The 24,769-nt window shown below is 39.6% G+C and overlaps 2 protein-coding genes across 14 annotated transcripts; one reads left to right on the forward strand and one right to left on the reverse strand.

Moving 5' to 3' along the window:
- The first annotated feature begins 136 nt into the window (after window positions 1-136).
- LOC148673049 (vesicle-associated membrane protein 7) lies at window positions 137-13,891 on the forward strand. Of its 2 annotated transcripts, none has more exons than XM_088629240.1 (7): window positions 137-279; window positions 549-637; window positions 4,520-4,590; window positions 8,544-8,640; window positions 9,799-9,900; window positions 12,371-12,529; window positions 12,907-13,891. In XM_088629240.1, exons 2-7 carry the CDS (start codon window positions 560-562, stop codon window positions 13,048-13,050), a joined length of 651 nt encoding a protein of 216 aa, XP_088485366.1. In that variant the 5' UTR covers window positions 137-279; window positions 549-559; the 3' UTR covers window positions 13,051-13,891. The 2 variants fall into 2 exon arrangements, with proteins under 2 accessions (XP_088485366.1, XP_088485364.1); XM_088629238.1 differs by having other exon boundaries at window positions 165-266.
- Window positions 13,892-14,559: 668 nt separating this feature from the next.
- Window positions 14,560-24,142, reverse strand: hnrnpd (heterogeneous nuclear ribonucleoprotein D). 12 transcript variants are annotated; one of them, XR_015935926.1, is made up of 9 exons: window positions 23,747-24,142; window positions 21,699-21,867; window positions 20,108-20,269; window positions 18,956-19,087; window positions 18,365-18,458; window positions 17,036-17,188; window positions 16,137-16,231; window positions 15,751-15,821; window positions 14,560-14,874 (listed from the first exon to the last, which is right to left on the reverse strand). XR_015935926.1 is itself a non-coding variant. In XM_088629246.1 (8 exons), exons 1-7 carry the CDS (start codon window positions 23,902-23,904, stop codon window positions 16,164-16,166), a joined length of 924 nt encoding a protein of 307 aa, XP_088485372.1. In that variant the 5' UTR covers window positions 23,905-24,142; the 3' UTR covers window positions 14,560-14,874; window positions 16,137-16,163. The 12 variants fall into 12 exon arrangements, 8 of the variants coding, with proteins under 8 accessions (XP_088485372.1, XP_088485371.1, XP_088485369.1 ...); XR_015935924.1 differs by having other exon boundaries at window positions 15,715-15,821; XR_015935925.1 differs by having other exon boundaries at window positions 15,751-16,231.
- Window positions 24,143-24,769: the final 627 nt, after the last annotated feature.

Below are 24,769 nucleotides of genomic sequence, written 5' to 3' on the forward strand. Positions count from 1 at the left end.
GTAAATTTAAAAAGCACGACCATCCCACCTGCAGACTGTAACTGCCCATTCAATTAGAGTTGGCTGTAGCCACTGGCGAAAACTGCACATCTGTCTGACACTAAAGCCTGGTGCAGGTTAGTGTGTTGAGGTTTGTGTCGTCTGTGTCGGCGCCGGGCTGAGCAGGACAAGCTCTCGAGCGCTCCAACTGCGGGAAACGGCCGACAATACAAATCAGGAACCGTACAAGCAGAGGCGAAAAAATTGGGAGTAATCATCTCCATGTGGTGAGATATGAAAGTAAGTCAATTGGATCGCCCCTTTACCTTATCTGGGGTATGATCAGGTTTTTAACGCAATCTTGTTGTCTTGAATTAGCCTCTGTGGCCTCAGTACGCTTTTCACCAACATATAAGTCTGAAATAACAGAGGTTACACACCCGGTGTCCTGACTCCTGACAGCAGGGGACACAGTTTCAACTCTGAGGACAAATACTCTTACATTAAGGTCATTCTATGTGCTTTATTGTAATAATATTTCAATTAAATTATTCCATTATTTTTTACAGGTATTCATACCATGACTATTATTTACACGTGTATAGCCAAGGGGCCCATCATCCTCGCTGATCTGTCATTTAGAGGTGGAGATTTTCAGGTAAAATCTTTCCAGTTGTGCCCTTATACTGTTTTATGATAGTGTGCGGGACTTAAAATTGAGCCTGAGCTCTCCTGACGTAACATTACAAACCGAGACTCCACCCTGAGGTTGTTCAAGAGTGTAAATAATACAAACTGCATTATTGTTACAACAAACCATGTTACTAATAGATTGTGAATGCTGTAGCAATTTGGTTTCATGGTAATTGCAGCACATGAGCATATTTAATACAGAAAGCCGCTCGACTGCACGTGGCTTTCTCTTGTCAACAGGATGTAAATAAGGACGTAATTTGACAAGCTTCAATAAAATCCTGCATCATTTAGATTAATACGACACCCATACAGGTTATATAATTAGACATTCTGCATATGAACCTGACGTTTGGCGATTTAGCCTCTTTCAGACATGGGATTTTGAACTACCCCTTATATTTAAAGTCAACAACCTGTAAACTGACTGTTAATCTTCTAGATAACCGTTGTTAATTATGTCTTTATGAAAATGTCTTGGAAGATTTTTTAAGACAAAAAAAGTTTTTAGAGGGGTGACCAAAATTCTACATCATACTCTAAGAGGTTTTACTCATATGGTTCAAGTTTAACATAAGGTTTCCTTATCCTAAAAATCGCTAAATTCTATACTTAAAACCATGTATCCTAACATAGTATAGGCCTCTTTACTGCTTCCCAGTATTGACTAGGAAATGAATGTGATGCATAAACACCTATATATTTTTCATATGTGTGTTTTTCTCAGCATTGCTAAATTTCTATCTGTATTTTTTTTTGCTGGTTGCTTGTCTAGTATTGTATTTTGTCTTGTTTTAATGTATTTAGCAATTTCTACAGTATTAACGAATCCTCCTATTCTGATATAATTTGCAAAGTGTACTGAGTATACCAGAATCTCAATCATTGAACTAAATTAGGAAGAGCAAGGGACCTAATGAGCATTCCTGTGATATCCACATCACCCCAATTTAAGCACTTACTCCTTATCTGTACTATGTGTTTTCCTTTAATTAACCTTTTCTCAAACAGACATACACATTACCTCAAATGCCTTTGGCCTCCAATTTGATAATTAATCTGTTATTAATTACTTTATCAAAAGTCTTCTGAAAATCTAAATACTGTATATCAATTCACATGCTCTGTATATGTCCATTACTGTTGTTGCTTGATCAACAACAAGTAACACCTACCTTTTCTAAACCCATGTTGACAATCCCCCAAGATCCTATTTCTATATAGATGATCCTCAAATGTAGTTCTAATTATTGTTTCCATAACTTTTCATATTATGCAAGGTTCGTCTCCTTTCTAATATCCCTATCAGTAGTCTGGGTCTTCAGAATCAACACTGAAAAATAAGCCTGCAGACACAAGTGATAACTATGTGAAAGCTCATTTAAAACTGAGCACAGGAATCACATTTCTACCCAAAGAGCTGTTGTGTTATGAAAAAGACTATCCAGCCAATGCTTAAACTGATACCCCAGCTTCTTTCTAGAAGAATTAACAGGAAGAACTTGTGGATGAGACCAGTTAGCTTCTGAAGTGGGACATGTAAATATCTCACATATCCAGCATTTCAATATTACCATTTAACCACATCGTGGAAGGTGTTGCTGGGGTCTGTTAATTTAGCCTTCAACAAAAGTCATGCTAAGATGCAATGAAGCTGACTTGCTTTACCCAGTGACTTAACACTACATAAAAAAAGACGGGACCAACACCCACAAACACTCCATAAACAGGATAATGCAGATCAATGTCTGCTGCATATCAAAGGACAGAACCTAGAGCAAGACAAAGCAGGACAAGAAGTAATTACATATCAAAGAACAGGACAAGCACTCAGATTGTGAAACAAACTTCTTTCTGGCTCTATATCAGCGTTGGGAACCCCTTGCAGTGTTCTTTGGGGCCGACCCAGCATGCGTTGTTGTATCTTTGCTTATTTTCTTATGAGAGGGTGTTTAGGAATCATTCTTACCCCCATCATGTTTACAACAATTCAGGAGTGATAACAAACCTTAGGTTTCCTAGGTTAGAAATCCCAAATCTGTGCGATTTGCTCATTCAAACCCTAATGGATGAAAGAAGATGTCTTCATTCAAATGCTGAATGCACTGTGATTGTACATGAGTCTACATTTGTATAGGGTGGTGGGAATTGCCATAACATCCATATCAACATATATAACTAAGGTGTCGGGTGCTTTGTGTGACTATATTAACACAATGATTTTTTTTTACAGCTGATTAAAAAAGGATAGTGATTCCTCTGTTTTGCAAACTATGTAACTTTAGGATTTCTGAAAATACTGTTAGGAGCTGACAGGTGCCATGCTGAATCTGAAGTTTTGTGTTAGAGTTCTTTCTAGGTAGTCATACTACTTTGAATGTGCTTTACTGCAACTTATAAATCGCAAGGACTACACTCACTAATTCACACTCGAAACAGGCATGACACAGTCCCAGGCATCTCACAGTCACACAATATTTGTGGAACACAGAAGGATGACACCTGAATGGGTCTTTGTTTTTCTTCTTGTTTAAGAGCTGTTTTGTGACTAATACGTTACTCATTATGTATTTGTTGTATATTTCTAAACACCTCTTCATTTTATCTCTCCCTCTTCTTGAAAATGTACAGCGGTGCACTTTGTCCTGTAGGGAAACAGGGAGGGGTTGATGAGCCAGGCTGAGGTATTTGGTGGGAGGGCATCTGGTTAGCAAGCTCTGAATAAAAAAGTGGTTCCATAAAGCACATCCTACACCACAGTATTCCTGGTCACCATACATTTGATGGACATTGGATTGGAATCCTGAAGGAATTCTAGCCCAGAGGTCTACCAACACCTCTTAGAGAGTCAACCTGGTTTTCCCAAGAGGTCTACTATCCCAGTATTAATAATAATAATTATAATAATAATAATTGCTTACACTTATATAGCGCTTTTCTGGACACTCCACTCAAAGCGCTTTACAGGTAATGGGGACTCCCCTCCACCACCACCAATGTGCATGATGATGCGACGGCAGCCATAGTGCGCCAGAACGCTCACCACACATCAACGATCAGTGGGGAGGAGAGCAGAGTAATGAAGCCAATTGATAGATGGGGATTATTAGGAGGCCATGATTGATAAAGGCCGATGGGAAATTTGGCCAGGACGCCGGGGTACACCCCTACTCTTTTCGAGAAACACCCTGGGATTTTTAATGACCACGGAGAGTCAGGACCTCGGTTTTACGTCTCATCCAAGGGATGGCGCCTGTTTACAGTATAGTGTCCCCATCACTACACTGGGGCATTAGGACCCACATGAGCCGCAGGGTGAGCGCCCCCTGCTGGCCCTACTAACACCTCTTCCAGCAGCAACCTTAGTTTTTCCCAGGAGGTCTCCCATCCAGGTACTGACGAGGCTCACACCTGCTTAGCTTCAGTGGACTGCCAGTTGTGAGTTGCAGGGTGATATGGCTGCTGGCATATTATTTATATTATATTATTTATAATATTGACCGGGTGATGTGGAAAGAGTGGGCGATGGGACCAAATATTATGTGAAGATTTTTACCTTCAGGGTACTTCAGTATTCCTAAACTCAATTTAAGACTGAGCAGAGATGTACTTGAGATTAGTTACTTTATTGGCTTCACTGGCATTGCTGACAGAATGGCAACCTGGCTGATAGGACAAGGGGAATGAGCCAGGGAGCTGCAGTAGAAGTAAAGATGAGGTAGAGGGCAGTGTGCAAAGGATAATGGCACACATGGGAAGAAAAAAAAGAATGTTGATGTTGAATTGTGAGTAATCTATCTATGTCTGAAACTACTTAAATATAATACAAAATTTGTTATGTTTTTAGGGGACAGCTTTAAGTTTGATCAGGAAAGTTCCGTGGACATCTTTATCCAGACACACCTTTGAAAGAGAGAGGTGAGATAAATTTATCCTGAGGCTTTGTTTATTATTAAGAAGGTTCAGATCACGTGATCATCTTTTGTTTGTCTCTTTCTGGTTCCAACAAAAAATTTGGGGGCTCATCCAATAAACATGCCACTACAAAGGACAGACTAAGCTCTATAGTCCAAAATGTTGTGGTTCAAATCTATACCATGTTATTGAATAGCAGTAGTAAGGATTCCCCAACTGGCCCAGTGCAAAAGAAGAGGGAATACTCAATGCTTCAGTCAGCCTGGGTATCATTGCCTTGCTCTATCCAGGTGGATGCTGCACATTGGTGGTGATGGAGGTGAGTCCCCATTATCTGTAAAGCGCTTTGAGTGGAGTGTCCAGAAAAGCGCTATATAAGTGTAAGAAATTGTTATTATAAATTATTTTTATAGCCAGGTCCCTATAGGAAGCAGTACAAGAGTTACCAATGTCAGTTTTTCTCCAGTGCTCTAGCCTTCTAGTTGGTAATTCAAAAGTAAGGGTCTTTAAAATAGCAATTCTACATTTTGAATTATTAATACAAAAACAAAAGAATGAGGTTTGAAAAAAACTCTTACAGCACTTTACATGTTGCCACTTTAGCCATGTATTGCTTTACATTTCAGCAGTTGTAAGTGTCCTTTGAAAAAGAGGTCAGCTAAGTTAATAGCCCAAATAATAATGAAGCAAATTGGTGGCTCAGCCATTATAAGCACTGATTCAGAGTCGTCTAGTCCAGGCTTGCCACTTCGCAACCACCCTGATAGTTTTCCAGGTGTGTGTGAGCTTGATGTAGTGTGAGTGTCTGTGAGAGCTGCACCACTCCTCCAGTCACTGCTCACTCATCTATGAGCCCTGTTAGACTCACAGTGTGAGAAATGGCAGACGGTTTGGCAGTCCACGTTTATTTGGAGAGCACGTACTGTTTTCCCTGAGAAGCGCGGATCAACGAATTGGGATTGAGGGCAGGCAGCAGAGGAAAAAAAAAAAAGAATCTAGATTCTAAACGAATAATCAAATTACAACATTAACGGTCAGTTCTGTATCTATTAAAAAATGAACAGTTTGCTTTTTGCACTTTTCCTACAGAAATAGCATCTGGGCTCTATAAACGATATCAGAAATGATTGATTACAGAAAATAGGCAAATCTAGGCCTAATCAATATTTGATGGATGAGCCCCCTGTGGAAAAATTTATTTCCATTTTCTAACTGTATTAGAGCAGGATGTACAGTACCCTGTAGAGGCCATTTCATCACAGGGCACATACCTGTACAGACATAAATACGCACACACTCACACCAAAGCTAGTTTTCCCAGAAGTCGTTTTACCTACCAGTATGTCTTTGGACAGTGGAAGGAAACCCACAAGGACACAGGGAGCACATACAAACTCCATGCAAATAGCACCTCACCTACAGTAAATTGAATCCAGGGCCCTAGTGCTACAAGCAATGTTAGCCACTGCAATACAGTGTCACCCTCCCTGCAGAAATACAGGGGTAAATTTAGTATTTCCAATGTAACAGTACACAAGTCTTTTTTAAAGACAAGAAAATGTATACTGATGACCCATCATTATCAGGGTCGGTATATCAATGATGGTTAGTGTTGCCAGCGTCCTCCTGGTGAGGACTTGAGATCATTTTTTTTTTGGTGTTGCTCCTTAGTAGCCCCACAATACATGTCCCCCAACAACAAAAACACAAGCCTCTCCACAGGCCTTATTTTCGAACTAGTCCTCTGGTTACTGGGTGAAGCTGGGATAAGCTTTATAATTTGGAAAAGTATTAAGCCATCTTGTCCCTCTAAATCCAGCACATATCACAACAGACCTCTTACGTGTTCACTGATCTCTGAACACGAGACTCTTTTTTAAAAAGAAAGCTCTCGCTCAGGCTCACAGTGACTGCTAATACAGAACTGACATATTTTCTAATGTAAGAGGTTCTGGTAGCCTGACAGGTGTGTAAATTCAGTCACACCATTCAGTTGCTTTGTTACAAGGGCTAGACTCCTACAGAAAACAAGCAAGTTTAGGCACAGGGCAGGGTCTGCTCATGCCTGATGTGTCTTTTGGCCATTGAGGGCTCCAAAGTTGGGGGCAAATTCAGGTCTTCAGCTCCAGGATAACTCTTTCCAACCAATGTGTAATTCCAGTTCTTTTTCTACACTCACACAGAGGTGGATTTGGGAATTGATATCCAGATGAACTGGAATATTGATCCCAGCCCTGAAGGCCTCTACAGGGTGCAGGGTTAATGCTCCTTAAATGCACCAGGTAAAATAGCCTCAGAAATGTCCTGTACCTCAGGGTCTTTTTTGGATCAGGGAAGTGCTTTATGATGATGATAATCAAATTCCCTACTCGAACAAGTCCCTTCTTGAACATGCTAATATACTCTATGTCCAGTTAAATGGGAATAACAAAATCTTGTAGAAACACTGTAAAGAACCCACAGACCACAGAAGATGGAACTAATCTTGAATGTTAACTATTAAAATTAATGGCTTTGTCAACATATTCAAATTAGAAACATTAGGCACATGAATAATAATGTTATCTATTTTCTAAGCCTCTGCAGCCCAATGTAAAGAAACTGTCTCTCTTTATAGTTAGAGAACAACTGTTCTTAATCAGCATGGAGAGATACAAGTCTTATTTGGCCTGGAAGAAAATAGTCAGCACCTCTGTACCAAGAACTGTGAAAGCATGTCTTTATTTTAGACTTAATGTTATCAGAATAACCCAAGAATAACCCATTCACAGAATGCAGAAGACTAGTATCAACATGTTGCAGGGCTCCTCTTGATTATAGGTTCTCATTTCTGATTCCCAAGAAAGAGCACAGTTATAGTACTATATACCAGAAAGGCTTTTACCCAAGAAAGTCACAATTCAGTATCACAAATTGCACAATAAACATCATACCTCCTGAGAGAATATATGACAACTGCATATTACAGCAGATTGAATTTCCACTCCTTCAGCAGACTCCATTTTTGTATTTGGTAACGAGAAAAAAAAAAACACATGAAGATTAATCAGTCTAGGGGAGAAGAGTTTATTAATCCTAGAGTCCTCTCAATTAAAAAAAAATCAGTGAAAAGTCTCAAAAGGTATGAACTGCACCACAGATGTTTTACAATAATAATAAAAAAACATTCATTCTTAACCACACAGACACAGCAGACAAGAGAAATAGGCTGGATTTTTGGCAGTGCATCACACAATGCAGAAAAGCCTGTGTCTGCAGATACCACTTGCTTCCTTGGACTGTCAGCATGTTTCCCCAAGTCTTAATTGTTTGCTAATTCAAATCTGTATTACGCCAGGCCCATAGGTGGAAAAAAGGCCATGGCAAATTAATTGTTCTCAGAGTGATTAGCAGTGAAAATTGCAGAGTTCATTAGGTGAGTGGATGATAATTAATGAAATAATGGAAAGCAGAAAGAGGAACAGCAGGCAGCTGAGATGCAGGGGAAACAGTCATCTGGGATGGAGACAGGAGGGGATGATAAGTAATTAGCAGCTGCAGGGAGTTGAACCTGGGGGGGAATGTTAGAAATATCCTGGGGAAACCTGGCACACGCACACGCACACGCACACGCACACGCACACGCACACATTAGCCACTCAGTGCCAAAGCCTAAGGAATGGTTGCTCAGTGCTTAAATAGTGTGCAAGGTCCCTAGCGAGGCTGATAAGCTCGGCCTGCTCTCGTTAGAGATGGCCCTGATGAACTCCTTCCATGTGTGGAATGCGCTGTGGAAATTGGTGGTGTTGATGTAGGAGCACTGGAGCTCATCAGGCCATTACAGGTTTGATCAGTCTGTCCAATGGTATTTTTCAATATGCATATGGAGACTCTGAAGGAGCAGTTTCTGATCTGAAAAAAAAAAAACATACCTGACCCATGTTTTTGAACAAAAACATTTTTTTTCTGTTTCACAGCTTCAACTACCATGTTCTTTTCCATAACGGAATCACCTACATTTGTGTCACAGAGCTACGTTTTGATGCCTTAAAAGCCTTCAGGTTTCTTGATGAGGTAAAAATATTATTTCACCCTGTCTTCTCTTTTTTCACAGATGTTTTTCTTTCGCATTCACATCTTAAATTAATAAGACTCTGCATTGGAGATTCTTTACTTGGTCAATGACATATTCTGTTGGTTTTTTTCCATTTGGTGCTTAGAGCCAGATAAAGAGCCGTTCTAAATATGTGGTTTTATATCAGTCGACAGTTTTAAAGTAGAGAATCTTGTCATTGCACAAACACTGTCTTCAAAGCTTTCAATCATGATTAACATACAGATCTAGAAAAGGAAATTGTTCACACCAGTGTACAATACTTCATGCCCTTTTGCTGTTGCCAGAAATGGACACTGGAGCACTCAGAGGAAACCCACACAAAACCACAGAAAACATACAAACTCCACACAGATAGCACTCCAGGTCCAGAATTGTACCAGGGCCCAAGTATTGCAAGACGGCAATGCTAACCACTGCGCCACCCTCTTCATATTCACCAGTTTGCTAATCTCAGAGATACAGTATGCTATTTTCACATTGCATATTGAAAGAACAAAAAATTATATAGGCAATTTGGCTTTGTTTTTTCAACAATCTAAATTGGGCTTTTGTGCTGGATAGGGCCTACTTTTGAGTTGCTTGTGTAAATGCTTTCAAGAGTACATAGCCAAGGAAAGTCCATCACAAAGGAAGTAACGTAAAGTCACGGTGCAATTTCAGGGTCCGCTCGGGGTTTTAGCTTAACAACAGGCAAAAAATTTAAGGTCAAGAATATGTTTTACGCCATACAAGTCATTTTCTTCTCTATGTAAGATCGCACAATGGATTTGTACACTGAAAACTGCCTACTTTTCAAGAAGCCTTTTTTCCACTGTGCTCTGACAGAGAAAGAGGTTTCTTTCAGCACTGATAAACGTGATAAACGTTTCTTTTGACTGCCTTTTCACCTTGAACAGGGGGCCTGATTATCTCTTCTCCTCAAAAACAGACCTTTTCCTTAACCCAAGCCTTCAATAGGTTGTGTTGTAGCTCCTTATGTACTGCGTGTATGCTCTTAAGCATGCAATCAGTACTCCCTGATGACAAGGATTAGATCTCTGTAGTTTCAAGTTGAGAGTGACCTACAGAAACAGCTGACTTTATTCAAAGCCAAACTTCTTTTTTATTTTCTTCAGATCTGTACAGCCTTTGTCAACAGCCCTCTGATAAAGAAAGTGGCCTTTGCCCAGCCCTTTGAGTTCAGCACAGACCTCCATCAGGTGCTAGGCCAGTATATGGTAGGTGGACGTCAGATGTCAAAAAGAAAAACAGCCAATCGTTGTCAGCAGGTGGAGCTGACAATGGTTAATGTGTAAGCTGCTGGAACAGGGTGCTGTCCTGACATATTGGAGCTACAGGAAATGGTGTTTACTGGCTCCAGTGCTACGGTTCACATTTGAACTGCTGGGCCAGCAGTTCAGAAAAGATTTGCATTTCTTGTGAATATGTGAATTTTGCTGAGGTGTTCTCCTGAGAAGCGTTAACAGGTGGTTTGGTCATTTGTCCTCTGTGTTACTTACAGTATAGTCATGGTGAGTATTTGGTTTCCATTTGCTACAGCTATTTTAAAACTAATAGGTAAGACCTGAACATTATTATGGTGTGTACAGGTATCATGACAATAATATGTCTACTCCACCAGTAATATGGACCCAGCAATGAGGAAGTAATTGACAAGTCAGAAAGTGCTAAACATTGAGAGCTCTGTAAGCTTTGCAATTTAAAACAGTGAAGGTTTCGATTTGCTAAATATTTTAGCAACAGCATACTCTTTTGAAACACTCGCATTTAAAAGTATCAAGTGTTAGTTAATAGAGAGCATTTTCTTTAGACTAGGCAGAAGTGTAATATGGTAAGATTTCTAACAACTTGGAAGGGATTCATGGCGCTGTTCCTGAAGGAAGTGAACTATGATTAAAGTTACGAGACAAAATAGAAGTTACTGCCACAAGCATTACCATGAATGCCCATCTTGTACTTTTATCTGTTTTGTATGGTTTATTTTGGATAACTAGACATATTTCTAATTGTTACCCTGTCCATTTGTGCAATTATTACATTATTTTCATTTTTGGCTCTACCTTGTTTTATTAATGTGTAATAGAGCAATGCATTTAATCATTCATATAAAACGTTTCATTTGATATTGGCAAGCATCAGTTTAAAATGGGCTACAGGGAATTACTGGTCTTCATTATTAAATTCCCTGTTTTCTTCAGAATATCCTGGTATCATGTTATGCATATTATCTGATGCAAAGATTTATGGTCATGTGTATTTGTCTTGTTTCTATGTTGCTTGGTTTACAAATCTATCCAGATTGTGCAGGATTGCACCCATTGACCATCATTGACCATCATGGTTTTACCAACACAAAAATGTTTATTTTTACTTTCAAGCAATTTGCCTGTTTCAAGTGACGTAAAACATGTAAAAGTATCATTTGGCCTGTTCGTGTCCTATTAGGATCATGCCTCTGACTAACCTGGAAACTGGAGATGAGTTTGTTCCAGTGAAAAAGTGCTGGTGTAGAGAAGCAAAAAATCTTTTGAGATGTTAAAAACGTTTCATTTCCAATATATACTGGATAGCTTTGGGAAATGGTGTTGGGAATGAGGAGGATTTAGAAAGGCTGGGGTGAAATGCTTGGTTCTCTTGAACTCGGGGATTTCCTCTTTTATCTCTCAAAGCTTTATACCACTCACATTAACAGTGCATTAACAGTTGGGGGAGATTTTGTTCTGTTAATCTCTCCTCATTTTGTTACATTTTTTAAATGTGTATTGTAAATAAACCTAACATAAAATTAGGAATTTCAATTAAATTTAAAAAAACACAATGAAAGCAGTTCCATAATTTCTGGAGAATTAGTGGAAAAGGTTGATCAGCGTTTTAGTTGCTAACTGCAGTAGAGGTTGTTTTTAAAGTAAACTTGTCACTATGTTACAACAAATGTAAGAAAAACTGTAATTTGTAACTTTAATATGCCCAGAAGCTTCCTTATCACCCAGAAGTAATTCAGCAATGCAAAACAAAAAAGAGCCTTTTCATCCTTGGGTTTGCAATATTTTGCTATCTAGGGCAGACTTTCCTTTGTGACCATAAATTGGTCATATTACTAAAGATTTACTAACTGAAAATTAGGAACACATAATGTGAATAGCTTTCTATTTTGTTTAGGGGACATAATGGTTTTGAACACACTAATCATTCTGTAGTTTCAATCATTTTCACATCATTGTTTTACTATTAGTGTTACTATAGAAACAGAAACATATCTCTAAATTCTTAGCACATAACCGAAAAGATGGGCATGTTAGAGATTAGAGTAGTGATATAACATTGCTGTAGTTCACATTATCCATCCGAGCCACATCCCATTACAGATGACACCAATACTTGCAGATCGTGTCTTTGAAGGACCTAATATATGTGGATGTCATTGCATTACAGCATTTTGTTGATGATGCAAGTGATGATGCAGTAGCCCTTTAAGTTCCATTGCAGCAAAAAACTATAAATTGAGCTATGAGTTCAGCTGGACATCCATTTACCATTTTTTGTGCTCCAGACTTTCCCTCTTCCATGCTTTTGCCTCCTGTAGTCTGTGCCCACTCCTGCTTTTACTACACAGCTGGTTCATTTTCACAGCCATGCTGTGACTTTTCAAAATGTCGCCTCACTGTAGCTTCTGTGTCTTGGGCTCAGGCTGACTACGGCACACAGCCAGGCATGTCCAAGCTGGAGGAGGTTCAGGTTCAAGTAAATGACGTCAAAGGAATTTTGAAAGATAACATAAACAAAGTCTTAGAGAGAGGAGAGCGGCTGGATGACCTAATAGTGAAAACAGATGACCTGCAGGCAACAGTAAGTAGTCGGAACGTCATGTGTTAAAAAAAAACATTCTCTTTTTTTTTTTAGCGTGTGTCTACAAGTACAGGAGTTGGCAATATATTTTATATATTTTAATATATGCAGTGTTAGTTTCTGGCCAAGAAAAATGGGGTTGACGTTTTTTTCAGTTTCAGCTGCCCATGCAAAGGTTAACCAGACTTCAAAGGAAATAGAACAACCCATGGTTTTATTAGTCTGTGATGTAATCTATCAGTACCGTGCTGTGTGAAAGTGCCACATGGCTGCAAGCACTAACATCCTGTATGGAGAGTCACATGTCTGAAGTACTATCTTAGAGAACTGGTTTTCTCTGCAGCGAGAAACCCTAACGCGATGCTTTCTCTTCCTAGGCCGACTCTTTCCAAAAAACCTCCACGCGGGTTGCTCGGAAGATGTGGTGGAAGAACACAAAGATGATGATCATTATAGCTGTGGTTGTGATAGTCATTATCATCCTTATAATCCTATTGGCCACAAATGTTATTCCCACATAATTCAATCCTGCCAGTCGCCTTACTCGACTAACTAGCCATGCTGGTATGTCTTAGTATTTGTGTCTTTTGAGAAAGAAAAACAATCTTTGTAGATTCATGAATTCATGAATGAAAATTCATTCAAGTTCACATTAAAATGCAAAATAGGTTTTACATTTCTATGTAACATATTTAAAAATGATTACCTGAAAATTATTTTTGAGAACAGAGGTTTTACTTTTGGTTTCTGCTCTTGAAATGGGGAACTTTTAAGTTTCAGAGCTGTTTGTGAGAACATTCTACTCCACTTTATAAAACACAGAAGCTCTTTCCTCTTTTCTGTTCCTCTTGAGAGTGAGATTTTGTCTTGCTTTTAGGTCTTACTATATTCTTCATCTGACTAATAAAACTATTGTCATATGTAGCATTATTTTCCATTTCCTTTTTATACCAAACAAAAACTTGTTTTTGCACAATTAACATGTAAATGCAACAAAATATTCAATTGACATAGTTGTATTAATTTGTTATTGAACTATTCAAATTAGTCAAAAGTTTTGATCCCTGTTTGAAAGTGCCAAAAGCTGAGTATTCCTATTGTAAATCTGTGTTTTGCTTCAGTTTTCACCTAAAACACTTATGTGATTGTATTCAGATATATTCTTAGGTAAATTATTTAATGTGTTAAGAACGCAATCCTTGTGCAATCTCAACAGTCTGAAGTAGTTACAATTAGAGCAAACTGAAAGCTCACATAAAATGTTCACTACATTGCTGTAAGACTTAATGCGAGTATACTAGCCTGTTTTGGCTGCATTTTTACATGAACACGCAATAAAGCTTCACACTTTTTTGATTGGTCTTTCGTGTGTCCATCTTTCCTGTGTTCTCAACGTACATTATGTGGAAGCTGTCAAATTCAGGAGGGATAAAAACAAGTCATACACCCCAACTTCACCTTGCAGCTGCCCCTGGTTCACTCAGTCTGATTGGGGTTCAAACCTCCTCATTCTGTGGCCAAGGGGCTACCCATTTACCAAGTGGGTTAAGACAAACCTATCTCGCCAAATAAAACCATTCTTAAAGTATTCAATTCTTGGATGTTGGTATCCTCTGTGAATTTTTAACAAGTAACCCTGTGGACAAAATTGAATTACAGCTTAAAAGTTGTGATTTATTTTTATCTGTTAAATCTAGACATTTAGTACCAGTTGTGCTTCATACATCATTGTTGCACCAACAGGATTAACTACAGAGAAGCATATACGATCTCACGTTAACTGAGAAATCAGAACTTAAACCTTTACATTCTTATTCAAATATTAGAAATATGTATTTCCCAGCCAGTATATATAAGATGAAAAGGTTGCAAGTGTCAACATAAATTCATAAATGGTCTTACTTACTGTCTTCATCAGATATTTGTTAACCTCAACTGTTCATAGACAGAGACGCCGGCTACAAAGGGCAATGTGAATTGTCTAGGCTCATCTGTGAATAATTCACAATGAAACACACAATACTTTTACAAAAAAAAGTTTATTTAGAAAAAAAGAAAAATTCAGGACACCAGCTCCTCACAATATAGCTTCACACAAGACTTCTCACAGTAAACCGAAAGGAAACAAAACTGACAAGAAACAAAGTTATTTTTAATTATCGCCATAAAATATAGAAATAAAAGCAATATTTTAATTAGAATTAGGATCTCATCTGCACAAAAAAAAACAACCAACTGCTTTATTTGTGTTGGCACGAAACCCGTGATTGAAAGCTGCTGTCTGTGTTTAGGCTAAAACCCTCTCGTGGGGACCTTCTCTCTGACGAACAATACTGCTCCATCACCTGGAAAAAACAAAATGACACGAAGTTGTTAATCCTCTGTACACAAACCAAGGCGTGAAACGCTACATAAGGTATACGTATATATAAAAGGAACCCCAACCCTTTACAAATTCCATTAAGGAGACAAAATGATATATTTATATTAAAAATTCTACAATTAACACTTAAAAACAAAGTTAGTCCATAAGCTAGAAATCCTGAAGTGCAACAATTGGAAGAGGGAAAATGACGCCAAAAAAAGTACAAAATTAAAGAATAAATCCATTGTTTGATCCTAAAATACATGTTAATCTGAGCATTACATGCAAATTTTATTAAACACTTGTCATTTTTCAAAAAGAAAACAAAAAAAAAACACTTGTTAGGAGAAATTAACCATGTTTACAAAAAAAGCGTTTTCCCACCGCTGGCAGTACCACAAAACACCGTACAGATATTCTGATACAACGGAATTAAAAGGATTTCTTCCACGCAGTTACATCCAAGTACAAACCAGGTTTTAGCTCATGGACTACTGGGGTTTACTGCTACAAGGGCTATAAATGGGGAAAAGCAAGCAATCACAAATAGACCAGGAACGCAATATATAGTAAGACACTGGAAAGTCCAGAGAAAGCTGTGTCCGTAGAAGAATAAGTAGTTATTTTTTTCAGTATGATGTGTCGTAATTAACCTTTACTTGGGGGCCTGTAAAAAATAGCATTAAAATAACATTAAAAGATATTCCTTCTATAAAACAATCCCAAAAACAAAAGCAAAAGGAAAAAAAAAAGTGAAGGCAAAAGCTCGGAGTATCCGTTTTATTTTCTAATGCTGATACAGGATGTTGGAAGACCATACCAAACGGCAGCATTTGAGAGCGTGCGCCTCTCGTACCCTGTCCGCATTGAGCGGGCCTGAGAGAATCGTGAAGTCAGCGCGACTCATGGCCTGCAATGAAGTTCCCGCTGGCGGGTACAAACAAGGTATATGTCAGAGTTAGGAGACAACATTCTTCTTTTCTTTCGTTGCAATTCCTTAACTTGGACCCATTAGCAGTACTTTACCTGTTAATCTTACAGTTACAAAAGGGCAAAAGCCCTTGCCAGTGTTACATATCTCCAAAAGACTGAAGTCTCTATGTTACCATTACTGTAAGCACTTCTGGGTGCTGTGAAAACTTTAAAGAAAAAAATTAAACATATGCATTAAAGAAAGGTAAATATAATTATTAAGAGTATATTTATAGTAACAGTTGTGCTGTGAGCAATTTGTCAACATACCTGCTTGTATTAAGTAGGGATAATATTTTAGTAAGGCTTGTAACTGTTTTGGTGACCACCACGCCTTGGAGTTTTGCCATAACCACTCTGCTGATCTAGAGATTAAGCAAAAAACAGTCTGGCGTTAAACCTCAGTTTACAGAATGCTGTTTAAAACTGAAGATTTACTGAAATCCTGACTGAACCCATACAGATGGTTTACTGAAACCTGTAAATCTACAACTTGGGAAAGGCAATTCAAATAGTGACTACAAACAAAAACCTTATAAATATATGAAATCTTTGCAATTCCAGGACAGTGGGTCACACGGTTGCTTATTAGGCAGTACACAAGGGGAGGAGAGGACCTTTGTTTTCAGATCCAAACTGGTCAGGATAAATTTCAATGGCTCTGACGGCCATCATCCAACACAGTCCGAAGACTTAACTGTATACTCAAACATATCAATTTTTCATTGCCCTGAAAAGAATTATACACGCAATTAAAATGATGAGCAAAGAAAACATGTGGAAAGATTTTTAAATAAAAGATTGGTTTTATTTTCTTTAAAAAGGGAAATTTTAACGTTCAAATAGCTTATAGTAGGAGATTATCTTGTACTGTCCCAACAATTTAAAACACTTGTATGTGAAGCGAAAAAAAAAAAAAAGATCACTTTTCAGTCTGGATATAGTCTGCGTATTTCACTTAAACCAGCCTTTTAATAACGCATTAGAAACTCCCTCACTGAAAAGAAAACTGTAACGTACATGCCAGCACAACACTAAGATGGTGCATGCTTTTTAAATAATTTAGTGACAGGAAGCTGCAAAACTTAAAGAAAAAAAAACAAGATGATGTGATACCAAATCATTTTCTTTTTTTTATTAATTGTGCTTTGACAGACAAGGTTACATACTGCTGTAGTCACCATATCCGTAGTAGTTGTTATAACCGGAATAATCATAGCCCCCGTATCCTCCGTAGCCTTGGCTGTTGTAGCCGTAGTTGTAGTTGCTGTATCCCGGATTCCAGTAGCTGCTGTATCCCTGGTTCCAGTTTTGACTTGGGCCTGCAAAGCACAGTAGCATCACCCAATTTGCCACAAGGACACCGTGAACTCACTTGCAAAGACACAGCGAGAGCCTGGCTGTGCCCAATGACTACTTCTTGTCCGTCACCTTTCTTACAGTGTTGGTGAACTGCACAACAGCATCCTGTTTTTCAGCTGCTTATTTTTTTTTAACAATCCCCAACTGTTTTAGACTTGCCCTTTGCAGATTAACAGAAGTTGGAGGTTTTTAAGGCATTTTTCAGTTAGCAACTGAATAAGACCTACAAATAATAATTATAATTAATAATTTCTTACATTTGTATAGCACTTTTCTGGACACTCCACTCAAAGCGCTTTACAGGTAATGGGGACTCCCCTCCACCACCGCCAACAGGCAGCATCCACCTGGATGATGCGACGGCAGCCATAGTCCACCAGTACACTCACCACACACCAGCTATCAGTGGGGAGGAGAACAGAGTAATGAAGCCAATTCATAGATGGGGATTATTAGGAGGCCATGATTGGTAATGGTTTATTCCATGATTGGAATAAACCTATTACTTGTTCCTTTGCAGCCTACGCATGCTGACGCAGCTACCCACCTGAACTATGATTGGTAATGACTGGAAAGGGCCAATGGGAAATTTGGCCTGGACGCTGGGGTTACACCTCTACTCTTTTCGAGAAACGCCCTGGGATTTTTAATGACCACAGAGAGTCAGGACCTCAGTTTAACGTCTCATCGGAGGGACGGCACCTGTTCACATTATAGGGTCTCCGTCACTATACTGGGGCATTAGGACCCACACAGACCGCAGGATGAGCGCCCCCCACTGGTTCCACTAACACCTCTTCCAGCAGCAACCTTAGTTTTTCCCAGGAGGTCTCCCATACAGGTACTGACCAGGCTCAAACCTGCTGAGCTTCAGTGGGCTGCCAGTTGTGTGTTGCCCACGTGACTCAATTACTAACTTGGTTTAATGGTCTGATTCAGATCAAAGGCAGAATGAAATACGAGTACATGTTTACAAGCCGCTGTGTCAGTGCTATCTGCACGAGCTCCTTGTCTTTGATCTCCGACTTGCACCTATCTTAGAAGTCACGGGTGACACCAGCCACAGTGCGACTGAGTTAATTGCAGAAGGCCGACGGTGTCAGGCACAGCCAAGCAAGTGCGCAGCTGAGACTCACCACCTCTTCCACGGGCTCTGGACACAAAGTTCCCCCTGCCTCCCCACTGCTGCTGCTGGTACTGTTCTTTGGACATGGCGACCTTGATTTCACACTGCGCGGGAAGAGAAACAGGGAATGCCTTGTGAGAGCCCAGCTTCCCGCAGCAAACACTAGTTTCTCAGACTGCGGCTCCTCTACACACCTCTGCCCCTGGACTACAGTAAGCTCGGGAGCGGACTGCTAGTAATTGAGTCAATACAGGACAAAATGATCAACAGCAGAATTGGAAAACCCCCGAGTTAAAACACATCTGGATATGGCAGGGTGCATGGACTTTATGGCTCAGACCTCGTAATTTCACTATTAAGTCCCTACTTCCGAAAATACCAAATTATCACACACACAGCACAATCACTCCTTAATTCCAGCAAAATCACTCCTTAATTCCAGACTTCATGACACAATTTCTAACCAAAACACCTAAGAATCATGCAATTAGATGTACTCAAATGCAGCTAACAATCTAGCTCTGTTATAATCTGCCGCTGCCTGTAGGAAAATAGAGGTTTCAAAGGCTGAAGGGGTGGAGCTACTGAAAGAGCGGCGTACTTTACTGAGCCCAACATTGTGGTACTTCTTCTCCATGATCTTCTTCACGGGCTCCTCCTCCTTGAAGGTGATAAAGCAGAAGCCCCGTCTTTTGTTGGTCTTGTTCTCCATGGGAAGCTCTATGGACTCCACCTGGGGATAGAGCACATCCGATCAGCTCCCCCCCCGGCTTCAGAAACACGTGTGGGCCCTGGGGACAGACACGAGGACAGCGCCCAAGAAGAGCACAAGCGACTCAGTGCTCAGGGGAGACTGAAAACCAACACCAGGCAGTACACCATTCAAGAAGGGCAAGTGACGCTCTGAGAGATGTTCCTAGCAAGGTTTAGAACATATTTTGATTTGCTAACTTTTATGATTCCAACCACTGAGAAACAGCACTTATGGGCAACCTCACTCTTCCTTCCAAATTGGATTTCAGTTCCTGTTGTGCGTTCACTGGAAATGGGGTGCAGGAGAGCCCTAATACAACAGGCCTACAAATTCTCAAGATTTGTTAGTATCTGTGATGCAGTTATACAGGCCATTTGTTCAATTAAGTCATTCAGAGATCCTCCAGGACCAAATTCCCACCACAGGAGCTAGAAATCTTATAATAAGCAGATGTTCCCAAGCTTTACTAACAAGTGAATAATATAACTAACTGGATTATTGACTATGCAAGATCTGGGCTGGAAAATCAGATATTTTTATGCAAGAAAGGCGTCTTCTACCTATAGAATATTCACTATATTTTCAGCTGAATCTTTCATAAAGCAGATCCAGCTACTGCAATAGCCTGCCTTAACTCTAACTGCTCTCATTTCTCAGACGCCCCTTTCTTTAAGTGGTACAATGATACTTTTCAGTGACCTGAAAGCAACTTATTCTTAGCTGGAGTGTTGTTTATATTTCTGGAGCTGCACAATCTGTAAATGTGATCCAATGTACTTAAGTGCTTGTGTTTCCTTTTGTTTAGGGAACAGGTGCTGTCATTTTCAAACACCGAACTTCAATCCTAGGAAAAAAAACCCTTTAGTTCACGGTCAACTGCACTCTTTTCTGCAATCTCAATCCTGAAGGTCCCACACAAATTTTTCTTGTTCTTTGGATCTTCTTTTCAAATTATTTTTAAAAATCTGTGATCCTAAAATAAATGAGTACGATGCATACCTCCCCAAAACCACCAAAGTATTCCCGGATTTTCTCCTCAGGGGTGTCCGGCGAAAGTCCTCCTACAAAGATTTTTTTCACTGGTTCCTTGGTCTTCATAGCCTTGGCTTTCTTAGGGTCAATCACTTTTCCATTCAGTTTGTGCTCCTTCTGCACTATAACCTGGAAGATAGGCACACCAGAGGACACAAAGCTTAGTCTTGTGAAATCATCAGCCAGGCTGGCTGTGTTTTTCCACTTCATTCCGAAACCACTGCTGTGGCAAGGAATTTGATCAAGTCAAAACTCACTGCAAAAAAGCCAAACTAAAAGCTTTCTGGCAAGTGAAATGCCTCAGAGGATTAGTAATTGGGTTTTTTTAAACGCACTTGTATAGCAAAAATGACAAGAAGATGGCACAATACTATAGTCCCAGTACTGTTTCCATTAGCCAACTATGGTTTATCGAAGTACTTTTTTTTAATAGAAAATGTTAAAATTTCCCTTTCTAAATATTACAAAGCACATTACTGGGGTAGTAATTCTGCATTAATATTGCAAAGAAAGACAGGTATTATTTTCAAATGATGTCAATCAAATTAACAATCTTAAATATAAGCAATGTTCTGAAAAATATCCCTATATCTTTCACTCATATGTATTTACCCTAACAATATGAATTAAACAGGTTTTGTTTAATTTTGTCTTTAGTCAGAAGCTTAGCAGTTTTGTCACAAACACATCTTGAGTGAAAACGACTACTGATAGATAACGCATGTTCTTCTATATATTTGTTTCTATTACAATTCCATTCACTCAACAAAACCTGTGTATTCCAGACACACAATTGGCCAAACGAGCAGATGTTCCTTTTTAATTCGCACTTGCAAACAACAATTCTAATCAACATGAATAATTACATGTATTTAAATAGTGGTTTAGATTCAATCATGTGATAAATTTAATGCAATGTCACCTAAATGAGCTACACTGGAAACTGAGCCAAACCTTTAACTACAAAGATTAAATACCCCACTGTGAATTTTTCTAAATACCTCTGTCCAATTATTCCATTTGTTCTTTTGAAATAAGCACCCATTAAAAGCAAATTTTAGAAAAAAACATTTCTTGATTAGTTCTATTTTTTTTTCAAACCATAAAAATAGCTATGGTTTTCCTAGGCATACAAATTATTTGCTGATCAAATCAGCAATGTAAAATGTAGGATCATGGACCAAAAAGAAATTTCTTGCATTTAGCGTATCGGTAAATTATACACAGTATAATATGCTTAACGAAAGACATCCTCAAGAAAAAAAAAACATTTGCACAGGACTGAAATCAGCATTATACGCCCATTAAAAAATAATCTTTACTTTTATAAACCGTGTTGGAAAAACTCTACACATCTTCAAAATGGACATTCATATGCAGGGCTTTAAGAACAGCAGTTCTTTGTGAGTAACTGGTAGTAGAATTGTGAGTAAGTAGTAGCTGTAAACACTATAAGCTAGTACCTTCACAATGCAGAAATGTTTGAGAGAGCCTGTGCATTTACTATGAAGGCAATTCTAGCAGATTGGCAGCATGCTAACCTCAGAAACAGAAATACCTTATCAACGCTGTCAGCATCTTTAAATAATACAAAGCCGAATCCTCTGGACCGTCCAGTCATGGGATCCAGTTTTAGTGTGCAGTCTACTACTTCTCCAAACTTGGAAAAATAATCTTTCAGGTCCTTCTTCGTTGTATCCCAGCTCAACCCTCCAACAAACATTTTTCTGTTAAAGAATTAAAAGTACATTAAAAACAATATTTTTAAGGATGAAAAACATAGGAACAGGTTTACATGCAACCACATATGCACATACCATATATGGATGTATTTAACCGTGTCTAGGGTGCCATACCAGACAATGTGTTAACATGGTATAAGCATCACATCATGCTCTTATGCTGATGCAGACACACATTATAATACAATTGTTTGCCTAAGTGAATTTTGTCTTCGAACAGCACAGTGGTGCAGTAGTAAACATTGCAGCCTTGCAGTGCTCAGACTCTGGGTTCAATTCCCAGAGTACTATCTGCGTTGTATGTTCTGCTCCGGTTTCCTCCCACAGTCCAAAGACATACTGGTGGGTTAACTGGCTTCTGGAAAATTGGCCCTGGTGTGAGTGTGCGCAGTGTGATAGACTTGTGATAGACTGGCGTCCCATTCAGGGCGTACCCTCCCTTGCACCTGTGCTACTTGCCAGGATAGACTCCGGCTCCCCTGCGACCCTGAGTCAGATAGAGGGGTTAGAACATGGAGGGTGGACTGATGGACAGTTTGGAGTTAAAATTTAAATCTGCACTATTTTAAAAGGTTTTGGATCTTGACGGTATCCATCCATTATTCAGAAGCCACTTGTTTCTGGAGCTAATCCTGGCCTCACTCTAGCCTTGACTACGCTCTGAATGGGATTCCAGACCACTGCAGGGCGCAAGGACACTCTAAATGTAAATACTACAACTCGTTCAGTCAGTATGTCTTTCTTAACTGGAAGGAAACTGGACCACATGTCAAAATTTACCTGAGCAACAGCAATAATGTGAAAACTCCTCCCATATAGCACCCCTGCCCAGAACTGAACCCAGGACCTATGGCACAGCATGCCACTCGCCTTGATAACACTTCCTAAATATTGTGCTTAAAACCAGATAGCTTAACAGTTTACACACTGTGAAACTACCTAGAATACTGATTTGCATTCCCGAGCACTTAAATACCTATCTAGACAGTGCGATATGTATCAATGCAGCAGGTGAGCCTAATCAAAGTAAATCTACAATTTACAACTGAAAAAGGAATTGGGGTGAGGTAGTAACACTTTTATCCGAGTTAAGTAATCATTACGTCTGCAAAGTAAACGTTTTAGTCAACTGAAAAACATTCTAAGTATACCTATACCGTGACTCTATATAGGGTGCAAATCCTCAGCAAGCATCACTCACGAAACCGGTTGAGTCTCATGAGGACAAACCGGTTTCGCTTCAGATAGCTGACACTTGGGTGTGACCCAGTTGAACCACCGCGCGGTTATTCAGGTTGCTGACGTTACTACACCCACTCTGTACGATACTTAAAAAGCCATGAACTGTATAGCAACTTCCAGAAATACTTTCAACACCAGGTAGAAGTGTGTATCAGTCATAACACTTCACTGCCAGTGTTCTCAAGTGAGTTTTAATACCGTTTAAACGCCCTTAGATTTAATAATGGTCTATAAACTATATGACACCAGCAGATCCCACTCTGTTATAATGTCGTGATTATAATGGACTGAGATAAATTATGCGGTACAGCTTCACGTTTTGGAGTACTGTTGCAAAAAGAAAAACTAATTTTCCGCAGTTTACTCCAACTGGAGTAACAGACATCGCCAGCTATAGCGAGACATTTTATATTTAAAAACAAAGGTTTCAGCGTCACTCGAGATTGCTGTTGTACATTACGGATTACGCTGCACAACACAGATTAATGCAGCACACGTTACGGGACCCATTTGTCGATGACCTGTCTCTGTGGTAGCATCGTCAGTGACAGAACTGCCCGCAGCCCCTTGTTCGCCCTGGAGACGACAGAGTCAGTGTCGGGTCTCCGTCCGTCTCTCTCACCCTTCATCCTCCTCGTTTTTGCTGGCGTCGATCTTCGATCCCTCGGACTCTGAAGCCCCGCTCTCTCCGGTCGCCATCTGCTGCTCCTCTCCGCCCGCCTCCCCGTCTTCCTCCATCTTCACCACCGGGTCCTCTCCGACTTGGTGCTCCTCCGACATTTTTTTATTGCACAAGAAATAACTACCCTTGGTATATTTTCTCAACCGGTTTGCCTTTTACTCCAGAATGAAATGCGAACGCGTGCTGTTTGGAAGACGCACTAATCAAGTGAAAGAGGTCTTACGCTGGCAACAAGGGCCAGTTGTTTTTCTACTGTTTTTAACAGTTATTTCAATACACGCAGTGCTCTTTGAATCTTAATGGCGCCGCTTACAAAATGGTCGCAGGAAGGAAGCACTCGTCGACGTTCGGCATGGGGCCAATCGGACAAGTATGACACAATCGCAGGCAGCCCTCTTCAGGTGAAGCGCTGTACTGCGCCGTTCATCACAGTCGCTCGGGTCTCTCAAGTTTTTCTACCGCTTGAAATGCAGGTCACATTAAATAATCTTATAACACTCAACTAGCGCTCCCGATTAATAGAATATGTGTCTTCTTATGATGAGAAATTAAAACGAAAAGCTCGACTTTTCAAGCTAAGGTGAGATTTTTCCGGAAAAGTACTTGATTAACCAGATTAATGGAGTGAAGCAGAAACAAACCGACCATTTTTAGACTTCGCGTAGCATTGAATTTGCCCCGCTTCTCAAAAGGTAGAGCTGTAGGTCCTGGATACAGCTATTTGACCAAATTCAATTTCAATGAAACCTGCCTCCTGATTCCGCTTGCCGTTATTATGAGCCAAGGGAACAAACCGGACCTCGGCATGTTTACCTTTATTTATATAGGCCGCAGTCTTCGTAAAACCCGCAACCGTTTGTTTCAGATTGTTGTACTTACAAAAGTTTTATTTAGTGTACAATAGTCCCTATACTGGCCTTTTGCCCCGGATACAAACCGTCGGTGAGCCATCTACTATTTAAA

This window comes from Lepisosteus platostomus, chromosome 4 (genome assembly GCF_059453375.1).
Source record: "Lepisosteus platostomus isolate fLepPlt1 chromosome 4, fLepPlt1.hap1, whole genome shotgun sequence".
In the NCBI taxonomy this organism is placed as follows: Eukaryota; Metazoa; Chordata; class Actinopteri; order Semionotiformes; family Lepisosteidae; genus Lepisosteus; species Lepisosteus platostomus.

Coding starts and splice junctions, on each gene's coding strand:
- LOC148673049 (XM_088629240.1), top strand. CDS start 560: ATGACTATTATTTACACGTGTATAGCCAAGGGGCCCATCATCCTCGCT. Junction 8,641..9,798: donor CCTTCAGGTTTCTTGATGAG/GTAAAAATATTA, acceptor TATTTTCTTCAG/ATCTGTACAGCCTTTGTCAA. Junction 9,901..12,370: donor AGGTGCTAGGCCAGTATATG/GTAGGTGGACGT, acceptor TCTTGGGCTCAG/GCTGACTACGGCACACAGCC.
- hnrnpd (XM_088629243.1), bottom strand. CDS start 23,904: ATGTCGGAGGAGCACCAAGTCGGAGAGGACCCGGTGGTGAAGATGGAG. Junction 21,868..23,746: donor AAAAACGAGGAGGATGAAGG/GTGAGAGAGACG, acceptor ATTCTTTAACAG/AAAAATGTTTGTTGGAGGGT. Junction 17,189..18,364: donor CAGAGCCCGTGGAAGAGGTG/GTGAGTCTCAGC, acceptor TGTGCTTTGCAG/GCCCAAGTCAAAACTGGAAC.